Below are 11,506 nucleotides of genomic sequence, written 5' to 3'. Positions count from 1 at the left end.
ATGGCCTAAGCTGGCAGACACGAAACACTGCGGTGCCCCCTGCTGTTAAGACTTCGAACTGACCCTCGCTGGAAATGCAGACACTGACAACTCTGTCAGAGGTATTTTTGGAAGAGAAAGGACGGCAGGAATGAATCAGCGGCACTTCAACATAATTCATATTTCATCTTTTTGGCCATTGGTTTCACAAAACAATCTGCTGCTTTTTCTTCCATGTCTGAATTTCAAGCATGAATGATAGAATCGCTTCTTCATCCAGATGTTTGCAAAATTCAAAAAGTTAATCTCTAACCCCTGCCCTTCCGGAATGCAAGAGTTAAGACCAGGCCCTCTTAAAAATGTCCGCATATTAAAAAACATTTTTTCCATGCTCCTAAGACAGCCATGTCCACAATGCCAAATTCCTTATTACTGTTTGTTGGGCCTGGAGGAGCCGGTACCATAGCAACCAAATACCCCTCTGAACACTGGCCTATGGCCTAAGAAAGCATTTTTAACAGCCGCTAATCTTCGGAAAGGGGGTGGGGGGGGCAAACATTCCAAAACAAACTAGAATTGAAATATTCATTTTATTATTTTTCAATAAATTGGAGAATTGTTTCACATCTCTCCCCCTCCCCGCCCTCCTCGTCGGTCTTGTTTATGCTATCAGGCCATCTGTAAAATATGAGGATCCTTCCCCACGGCTCACATCAATAATTGCCTTCTGATTTTGGCTCTCAGAATTTCTGTCCCACATGGTTGACATTAAAATTCCACATGCTCTTTCTCATAAAAGGAAGGGGGGGGGGGGGGGGAGCAATGAGAGCGCTGGCACTGCACGCGCATTCCTGCCGAAGACTTCGTCAAACAACCCGGTGGGCCCCGTCAGGGCCGGTGGGGGGGGGTTTCGGTGGAAGAATGCGGCCCCCCTCGGGTCCAGCGCTGGGGGGTCAGAGCTGCGGTGTACCCCCTTCTTGGCCCACAGTCCTAAGGGGGGAGCTCCGCTCTTCCCCAAACAATTCCCTGCGACGTGCTGCTTTGCACTTTGCCGAAGGTCTCCCGCGTGAAGCCTGGACTGGAGTTGCCGTAGTTACCGATGCCTGGGCCGCGAGGACAGGATGCGCTCGTTAAGGAGGCCGTTTGGAAAAAAAAAAAACGCGTGCTGGACAATCCTGACAGAGTGCGGGGAGGCCACAACGAGGTCATCGCTGCACGCTCGTGTACGAGGATCACACCTTTCAAACGCACACGCTGAACTTTATGGCATACAATTCAGATTTTTACTGCGACATTCGTGTTCTATAAAACATATAAAATCTATATATATATACACACACGTATCAGGTACAAAAAACAGAAAGCAGACAAAGAAAGAAAGGCGCTGAAGCCTGTGGGGAAGAAACACTCTGACGACTTTTCGAAGTGGTGACTGACAGGAATGCACCAGGATGCGGAACGCGTTCAGTACCGCGAGCCTGGAGGGAAGAGCCAGGAGACAGCGGAACGACGCGCTCCAAACGATCCGTCGCTCGGCGCTCGACTGTTCAGGCTCCGGCGCTAGCGAAGTGCACAGAACCGCGATGGGCGAAGGGAGGGAAGAGTGGGAACAGCGTCTCCCTGAAGCGTCTGCTCCATACAGGCCAAGGGTGGCAAACTCAGCCCAAAAAATCTCATCCAGTTTATTTATCTTTCCTTTACTTGTAAACAATAAATAACCGCCAAATATTTAATACACATTTTATGACACAGTATTCTGGGATGTCCTCAGATTTAAATGTATGAATCGAATGATTAAAATGGACCTCAGCTCTAGCTAACTAACTAGCATTAACCAAGAATAGCTTTCACCCACTAATCTAGTGTTCATTCACCCAATGAGATCTGAGCGCTACTTGCCCTCCACTGATAACTGGCAAATAAGCCCCGCCTCCAAGTAGCATTTAGCCTACCGCTGCATTACGACCGCTAGGCGGGTGCTGGGACCAGTTTGGCGATTTGATAGCGAATGGCACTTTGTACTCCGCGGTCGAGGATCAGCATTCACTCTCGCGGCGCCCCGTGGGGCTCGGGTTCCTGGTGGGAAGCGGGCCCCGGGCCCTCCTCCAGGTACTTCCTGACCGTTTGGGAGGTGTCCTCCCTCATGTCCTCGATGTGGGCGTCCAGCCTCTGCAGCAGCTCCTGGGAGCGCAGGGTCTCCTCCTCCAGGAACCGAGAGGCCACCGCGCCCGGGGGGGAGGAGCCTTCCAACGCCTGCGGACACGGGGGTAAAAGGGGCGGGGTCACACGCGGACAAAGCTGGCCGCGCCTCTCCTCTTTGCACGCCTGGCCCCAATTGGCCCACATGTGTCCCAAGGCACATATTGACCAATGAGTGTGCAATGGACACTCTGCGCCAAGAGAAATGTTTCATGGCTGTCTGTCTTGTTTTACCTTATAAAATGGTTCCCGATATTTCTGCTGATTCAGGTAAAACTCTTATACTAATGTTCTCTACAGCGAGTAAGATCCAAAAACAGGACACCTAATTCCATTCCTCACTTAACCAACATTTAAAATGAGGATAGGTTAACAGAAAGATGTTGTCCTCTGACATTCTCCAGTAAATGAACATTAGTCCTCATTCTTTCTATTTGAAACATGCTGTTATTACACGACTGCAGGGTGTTGAAGGATTGCTCACCAGTTGAGAGATCTGCTCTTGTCCCAGCAGGTGCAGGGACTCCTGCGAGCTGCTGTTGGAACGGTGTCCTTCGCTGCCATCGGGGGCAGCAGAGAGCAAAGGGGGCCTGCCCTGCGCCGACGTCCGACCTTCAAGGCGAAGGGAAGAGGAGGAGGACGAGGACAAGGAAGAGGGAGAGCGGGATCTGGCCGAGCTGGACCTGCTGGCCCGGGGGACTGAGGAGGACTTAGGAGGTGCCTCCGGCTGCCTCCGGAGGCTCTGGATCTCCTCCTCGTAGCGCGCGGTGTTCTCCTGCATCTTCGCCTCCAGGGCGAGCAACTCCTCCCTGTGCTTCCGCTGGACGTCCTTGGCTTTCCTGAAATGGGAGGGAGTCAGGAAGGGCGGCAGGATCATGGAGATGAGGACTACTCCTGAATCTCATCAAGGTTCAAATGGTTCTTACTTGGGGGAAACTGACATGTACCTCGATTTCACCGAGTAATCGTTTCAGGGCCTGAGGGAATGGGCGTTAAGGAACGAGGTGAAATTTCAAAATAAACACTGAATTTGGAACTGCTACACTGATCATTACTATTGAATGTCTTGACTACAGTACTCGAGCCACAGGACTCCAGTTTCAAATATTAATAATATAAAATAATTATTAATATAATACACTCTAACTAAAGAGATATCGATTTAAATAAAAAATCAAATACAGCAGTACCCCTAGGATGACTTTCTTTCTTTTCCAAATATAGAAATGTGGCTGATGGGGACTGACTTGTCATACTAACAGGCTCCTGCTCATAATTATTATTATTGCATATTATATATTCTTCGACTTTGAGCAGAAGGAGGCGATTCATATTTTGGTTTCTGTGTGGTTTACATATAAGAGCACTTTGTGAGCGAGTGTGTGTGCGTGTGTGTGCGCGCACGTTTGTGTGTGTGCACACCTTTCTTCGGCCAAGCGGAGCTGGTTCAGCTCATCCCGGCTCTGCAGCAGGGCCTGCTCCAGCTTGTCCTGCCAGGTCTGCGCCTGGGCCTCCAGTCGGTCCCGCGCCTCCGCCAGCTCCTGCCGCAGCTGCTGGTTCTCCCGCTCCAGGCCGTCCCTGGGGGGCGCTAGCGAGCCCTCGGTCTTCTGCAGGGACATGAAGAGCAGGACGGAAGCAGGCCGGATCAGCAGAGCGTGGGACGGGAGGCGAAGAGCCCGGCAGGGGAGCTTGGTAAACCGAGGTCGCGCGTTTCCAGAGACTCACCTTGGACAGCCTCGACTCCAGCCGCTCCAGCATCTCAGTCAGGTGCTGGTTCTCCATTTTAAAGGTTTCCAGCTGGACCTGGGTCACCTGCAGGGAGGAAAACGGTGAATGGTAGCAGCAAACCAAGGCCAAGCCAGGCTTGAGTGAGACCTTACAGATCACTGCAGGTACGACAGTCTCATGCAAAGCCACACTGCTATACAAAATGACTGTTCAGAGCCATCTCAATACTACAAGGCAGTGGTAACAAACCTTGTTCCTGGAGATCTACCATCCTGTAAGTTTTCATTTTGAACCATAATTCGGCACACCTGATTCTACTAAATAGCAACTCCACAAAGATCTCTAGCTATTGAATGAGGTGTGCTTGGTTAGGGTTAGAGTAAAAAGCTACAGGACGGTAGATCTCCAGGAACAGGGTTGGTTACCACTGCTATGGGGTGATCTTGCTTTCACAACCACCTTTAAGCACACAAACATTAGTTATATTTTCATGCATCTACGTTTGCAGATAGATGCTTAATCGTTGTTGTTCTCGCAATATCTATGACTTAGTTAATGCTGCTGTTTGATGAACCTTGCTAGCATGTTCTTGTAAGTCAATATGAGTATCAAACATATATACCTAACTGAACACTAAAATGTTCATCATCACATCAAACACAATTTGTAACCACGCTATATGCTAACGCACATGCTCACAAGTAACAGCTAAAATAAGGGGCTAAGGGTTGTAGGGGCGTGTAGCAGTGCTCACATGCTAAACAGCTATAATGCTAAGTGGTTGTGGCGTGTAGCAGTGCTCACATGCTAAACAGATATAATGCTAAGTGGTCGTGGCGTGTAGCAGAGCCCACATGCTAAACAGATATAATGCTAAGTGGTTGTGGCGTGTAGCAGTGCTCACATGCTAAACAGATATAATGCTAAGTGATGAGTGTGTGGCGTGTAGCAGGCATGCTACACATGCTAATCAGCTAATAATGCTAAGTGGTCGTGGCGTGTAGCAGTGCTCACATCTAAACAGCATATCAAGTGTCTGTAGAGTTGAGATCGTGTCGTGTGTTTAGCAGAGCCCACATGCTAAACAGCTATAATGCTAAGTGGTCGTGGCGTGTAGCAGTGCCCACCTTGAGCTCGGTGGCCCGGCGCTCTGCCCTCTCCACCTCTGCCCGGAGCTGCCGCTCGATGCCGGAGGCGGAGCCGCTGAGCGTGGCGATGGTGATGTCACGTTGGTGCAGCTCATTGGTCAGCTGGGACACCTCCTTCCTCATGCCCTCCACCTCCCCGCGTCGGGTCTGCTCCACCTTATGCAGCTCGTCCCTCAGCTGCACCCGAGACACAGCACCAGGTAGCACAATCAACACCTCCCAGTGCAACCGCAAAACAGCGGTCGGCAGGCACCGGTCAGCACGACCACAACATCACTAAACCCGACTACAAAACCGGCGAGCACGACCACAAACCTACGTCAGCACAACCGCAGCATTTATCATCCCGACCGCAAAATAATTCAGCACAACCACAGCAAGGGTCAGCACAACTGCAAAGTTCAAAAAGCGAAACGCAGCACCACATTTTCCATTTCACGTTATTCTTTCACGGACAGGCCCAGCCGCTCCCAGCAGCAGCGAAACTGGCCCACACGGATTGAGCACCTTACCCTCTTCACTTCTCCCACCGAGTGACTGAGGTCTTCCTCCAGCAGCTTCAGCTCTGGCTCCTTAAGTGGATCTCCCCTGGATCCTCGCAGGACGTCGAGGCTAAAACCAGAAATGTCGTCATACATCATGTGAGGTCCGTATCTTACTCTGATGGGGCGATGCGAGCCCCTGACTGTGGACAACAGAAATGTTGAAAGCCTTCAGCCCTCCTTACCTTTCGCGCAGTCGGGCCGCCTCGGCTTTCAGGTGAGCCTCGCAGGCGCGGGAGGCATGCAGCTGGACCAGGGCCTTCTCCAGCTCCCGCCTGAGGGGGGCCAGGCCCGAAGCCACACCCTCGTCCCCCAAACAGTCCTCCAGGGACCTGGACGCAGGGCACGTTCATCCAGCAAAGGGCATTATGGGAAGAGAAGGAAGAGAGTTTGCTGCTACAGTGTCCGTGTCATTCTAAGCACTTAACCTGAATCAAACCATGTTAGCATTTTTTCCAAGGAGAGACTGGATAATATTTATTAATTTCATGCAGGACTTACTCATCATAAATACATCACATAAGATATCAGGCTATGAAGTCCAGAGAAACTGCCTCATGATGATAATCCTGTGGATCGGTGTGAAAGTGCTCCTAAACTGAAAAATTTAGGAGCATACTAATGCAATCCAATTAGTAGATTAGTGCTCCTAAACTATTTTTACAGATATCAGATATTAATTTTAAGGAGCAAATGCTCTTAAATGGGAGCACTGTAGAGCCCTGTCAAATGCTCAGCACAGGTCATGTACATTATGATCCGTGCTTTTGTACCTGGTGTAATGGAATGCAAGTTAAGTCATATTGCAGCCGACTGAGGCACTGTGACATAAGCACCTACCTGATCACATGGTCTTTGGCCTGCAGGGCCTGGCTCAGCCGGGCCAGCTCACCGCGCAGCTGCTGCAGCTGCAGGCCCGAGCCGCGCACGAACTCGTCCTGCGTGTCCAGCGTGGCCAGCAGCTCGGCCTTCTCCTCGCTCAGCACCTGCGGAGCGCACGGAGGGTCCCGTCCGATCAAACGGCCCTCGGAAACCCCCCCCCTCCCGGTCCACCCGCCCACCCCCCAAACGCCTCCCCTACCGTGCCGCTGACCTGCCGTTCCCTCCGGGAGTCCCCGAGCTCCGACTGCAGCAGGCTGAGCCGCTCCAGCTGCAGCTCCTGCGCCCGCAGCGCGTCCTGCGCCCGCTCCAGCTGCACGCGCAGCCGCTGCGCCTCCGCCTGGCTGGCCTGCTCGCCCCGCTCCGCCTCCCTGGCGCGGCCCGGCGAGCGCTGCCATGCCCACAAAGACACCGTCATCTCTCCCCACCTTTGACCTCCGTTACCCATCACACCAGCACTCTGCCCGGGCTCACTGTTGTTAAACTGGTTGAAATAACTAAGGCGGATGCTGCTATTAGCAGAGGATGATTTTTGTGCATTACCGTTCCCACCTTTTGTGTTATTATGTAGCAAAAGGTTTAACTCTGGGCATTGCGCTTTGTGTTGCGGGCACATAGACAAAACACAAGAATGCAACATGAAAGAGAAGTAGGTCTACACTGCTTTTAAACAAACTTAAAAGAAGAAATTTAAAAGCAAATTAATTTACCAATAAACATTGTATCAATTTATTTACAATTTACAGTAAATAATTGAATTTTATTTTCAATAAATATTTTTCAATTTATATTGTGCACACCAAGAATTAGCTTTCTCTACTGCATTTCAATTCATGTTTTAATAATATTAAATAATATTAAAAAGAAAATTAACACTTAGTAAACAAGTCTTACTGTAGAAAATAGTAGAAATCATTTAATATTAAAAACCTCCGTTACCTGCAGTTGGAACTGCTGAAACTGTTCAGCCAGGTTCTTCCTCTGAGTCTCTAGGGAGGACACCTGCTTCTGGTACTGAATCCGCTGTTGCTCCCACTCCAGAGAGCGCAGTCGAAACTCCTGAGAAAAAAACAAAAAAAAAAAAAAAAACTGGAAAGCTGCATGACTGCAGAGCGGCCACCAGAGGGAGCTACTTCATCCTCTGAGGAACACGTGGTACACACTATACAATTTTAGCCCACATTCCGCTTCATTTGCCCCCAAATTTACTGAGACTCTGAAAAGCTTTGCTGTGCATACTGAAATTGTTCCACGGTTAAAAATGTTCACTCATGTTGTGTGCCTTTCCTTATGAACTCAGATAATTGCAAGGGCAAGCATCTACCAAACTGCTCACGTCCATTGAACAATATGGACACAATAAACACTGAACAGTATTACCAAAACAACTCATAAAAATCGTTCTGTGGTTTTAAGTACTACGGTTAGTGCTTTGACAAGGCTTGGCTGGAGTTTATTTTTATACAATTTTTAATTTCTTAATCTTTCATTTCATACTCCAGTGTGTATCTAAGGCTTACCACCATAACATTGTACAACCAGATGCATTTGGTTCATACTCAACAAAATATACTGTTATACAAAAAAAAAACATAATCAGGATATTGCTATATTTTACTTTGTTTCACTGGCCCCTCCTCTCTCTTAATTCAGCCTTTGAAAGCAAGCAAAGAGCACCACAGAAGACGACGTAACCTTGAAGACAGCAAAAATTCTAAAATGGACCAGTTTGCGTTTGTGTCATTAAATAAAAGCAGTGGATGATTCCAGATGGCGTTCCTGCCAGCGCTGGAGAGGGATCTCTCAACACCTCAATCACTGCCATGCTGGGAGAAGTTCAGACACCTTTTCAAGTCCAGTTTTGTATCTCCTGGGCCTGCTCACAACCTCATAGGGCAGCATGAGTGACCAGAGGGAAGCAGCTTATGACACACAAGGCAATAAGCGTCACCCCTATTCTGCCTTTGCCAGTATTATTTCCGGTTATCGGTTTGGCGATTTACAATAGTCACATAGCGTGTGCCAGGCTTCGATCAGCCTCATTTTCACTGCAAGAATTTTGTGGGAGGAGCAAGCAGACTGATCCAGGGTCAGTGTTGGGGCACAGAGTCGAGCGGGGTGAGGCGCAGTACCTCGATCTTGCTGGTGAGCCGGGTCAGCTCGGTCCGGTCCTCCTCGCGGCTCTTGGCTCCCTCCCGCGCCTCCCTCAGCTGCTTGCGCTGGAGCTTCTCGTAGCTGCGCTTCAGCCGGGTCAGCTGCGGAGAGCATCGCACGCGTGCGGGTCAGATCGACAGCCGCGTGAAAAAAAACCCCCCGAAAGCAGCTGCATGGGAACGCGAGGCGCAACATTTGGACAGGCGGCGTGTCGCCGCGGCGACGGGCTACATGTTCCACGCGGGCGCTCCCACCTCGTCACGCACGTGCTGCAGCTGCTCTTCGTACTTGGCAGTGGCCTCCTTCCTTCCGGACTGCGTCTCTTCTAGCTGCTGCCGAAGAATACTGACCTGGGAAAGGACCATGGAGAGCATGAAGTGCTGGATCAGTGAAACACCTTCACGAATATACACTAACCACGGAACGCTAATCACATTTCACCAAGTCAATGGCCACCTGTTTATTTAATTCAGTTATTATTCCCATTGTTTTTGTGTCCTTTAGTTCTATAGCATCTCGCTGCAGTAGTGTGCTTTTGCTGGGACTGCAGGCAGACCTCATCGCAACATGATGGGTACTCATCTAAGCGTTTGCTGATTTCCTCGATGCCCTCACCATCTTTGTGCATGAACAATGATAATCAACTGTAAATTTGATTACATGATATTGGATGCAAGATGCTCACAGCCTGCAAGAGTAACCACTCTACATGTACAGATGTAAAAATATACTAAAAAAACAGATAAATAAACGAATAATTACCTTCACAAATGCATCACAAAGTTGGTGATTATCCAAATAAACAAACAACATAACAACAGATGTGTGGGCTACCACAATGATGGATTTAACAATAGTGTGGTGGATTTATCTGCAGAATAATCTCCCTAGATGTACTTACTGTACGTGACTATGCTGATACACTATCCTGGAAATACTGTTTTGATTAAGGGCTGACTATTGGAAATATGTTCCACAAGATGATTCATATGCGTGACTACTAAAACAAGTTGTGATTTATCATCACTCAAAAAACATGCAAAACAACAAGAAGTTGCAAAGTAGCTTGCCAACCACTGTTGCTGTAATTCAACGAAAATCAGCTGACAATGCATTCCATACTTTTGTTAAAACGCTTAAAACAATATTGCTATGTTATCAATATGTGCACTGCTGTGCACTGGTGCTAACGAGATGCTAATTATATTGTTTGCATATGTACAATTTTCAACCCATGTTTTGTCGCAACTTTGGAAAATGCTCACATAAAATTCTGGACAACCAGCGGCCAGATACCAGGGTAAACATGGCCTATCCAAACAACTTTCAGCATAAAAACTCGTCGTAAAATTAAAATAAAAAACAAGAAAAAAATCTGTTTGGTCAAAGACTAAATTAGCGCGCAGGAAAAATGACTTGTGTAGTGTGTTAGGTACCTCGACATTCTTGCTTTCTACAAGATCCCGAGCAGACTTGACCTCCTCTTCACGAATCTGTAGCCTCCCCTCTAAGGCTAGCATCTCCGTCTCCCACTCGCTCCGTTTGTGGGCCACCATGATGTCAATCTGACGCATCAGCTCCAAAAGTTCCGGCTCGCACGACGAAAGGACAGAGCTGGTATTGGAGGAAAAGTATGGGCCTCAGATTTACAACAGCGAACACTCCGGGAATAGCAGTTTAACAAAAAAAGTTTGCACCCACCTCACGTCATGGTCTTGCAGGGTCCCCAAAAAGGCATCCATTTCCAAATACAGGCACCACGTATCTGTCATATTCAGGTTTATTTACGTTTAGTTATGGTGGCAAAAGACTTACCAGCAAGTCAACTAATTAGGAAACTAGTCTTCTCCCAAAACATGCAAACAGACAACACTGTTAAACATTTTAGGAAGTAACTTATAATACGTGCTTGTTAACCTTTCACGAATGTATGCTAAGGTAGGCTACCTAACGGCGGTAACTTTAAAATATTATTGATAACCAGTTAGATAGCTAAACGTGATCTTCTGACTTGGCAAATTAACATTACATATTCGTCACAGGCTACGATACTATTTTATAATCTAGACTAGCTCATTTCAAAATAGTCACCTAACAAAACGAAATGATAAACGATATTGAAAATTAATCCCAATACTCACCGACTACAGAATTAGATCTAGACAAACAGCTGCATCAAGTTTAGGGTGCAACATTGCCAGTGTTTAACCGAAACTGCATCCTGCGAACCTGGTTTTACCTCGAAAAATGTGATTCAGGTGAACTGAACGGTGCATACAACTTCACCATATCACAATTTTGCAAACTATGTTCTGCTATTCCAACGAATTGGAAGTTTCACTCACTTTCAACCATTTTCAGTTACGGAAGCCACGCACAAGCGTAATCAGCTTGGTTACAAACCAGCGCTTTTGAATGTTTACAGTTAACGCGCAGAATCATATTCTGTGAAGTGCATTTTGGGAAATGTGGTTTTTGCCTCATGCTACGGAAACCAACAAGGTCGTTTGAGGTGGAAACGAAAGTACACCACCGTTCGACTCTAGACCAGTGGAAATGCATTCTCTGGAGTGAGGAATCCCGCTTCACTATCTGGCAGTCTGACGGACCAATCTGGGTTTGGCATTATGCACAGTGGCAACTGTACCGGCCCAAATAGTGCCAAATGTAAGGGTTGTTTTGCTGAGTTTGGAACTTGACTGACCTGCACAGAGCCTTGACCTCTAGCCCATCAAACACCTTTGGGATGAATTGTAATACCGACTGTGAGCCAGGCCTTACGCCCAACATCAGTATCCAAGTTGACGAATGCTCCTGTGGTTGAATGGAAGAAAATCCCCACAGCCATGTTCCAAAATCTACTGGAAAGTCTTTCCA

The 11,506-nt window shown here is 48.0% G+C and overlaps 1 protein-coding gene across 2 annotated transcripts; it reads right to left on the bottom strand.

Moving 5' to 3' along the window:
* Positions 1 to 550: 550 nt before the first annotated feature.
* cep63 (centrosomal protein 63) lies at positions 551 to 11,058 on the bottom strand. 2 transcript variants are annotated; one of them, XM_064330743.1, is made up of 15 exons: positions 10,771 to 11,058; positions 10,331 to 10,394; positions 10,066 to 10,243; positions 8,884 to 8,979; positions 8,608 to 8,730; positions 7,415 to 7,534; positions 6,690 to 6,866; positions 6,437 to 6,582; positions 5,782 to 5,928; positions 5,567 to 5,666; positions 5,034 to 5,231; positions 3,904 to 3,990; positions 3,601 to 3,785; positions 2,663 to 3,017; positions 551 to 2,232 (listed from the first exon to the last, which is right to left on the bottom strand). In XM_064330743.1, the coding sequence occupies exons 2-15, from the start codon at positions 10,369 to 10,371 to the stop codon at positions 2,023 to 2,025; spliced, it is 2,163 nt and encodes a 720-aa protein (XP_064186813.1). In that variant the 5' UTR covers positions 10,372 to 10,394; positions 10,771 to 11,058; the 3' UTR covers positions 551 to 2,022. The 2 variants fall into 2 exon arrangements, with proteins under 2 accessions (XP_064186813.1, XP_064186812.1); XM_064330742.1 differs by having other exon boundaries at positions 6,678 to 6,866; positions 10,771 to 11,057.
* Between the last annotated feature and the right edge of the window lie 448 nt (positions 11,059 to 11,506).

Source organism: Anguilla rostrata, chromosome 4, assembly GCF_018555375.3.
Source record: "Anguilla rostrata isolate EN2019 chromosome 4, ASM1855537v3, whole genome shotgun sequence".
In the NCBI taxonomy this organism is placed as follows: domain Eukaryota; kingdom Metazoa; phylum Chordata; class Actinopteri; order Anguilliformes; family Anguillidae; genus Anguilla; species Anguilla rostrata.
Note: the sequence above shows the minus strand (reverse complement) of the source record. Positions and strands in the feature narration are given on the sequence as shown.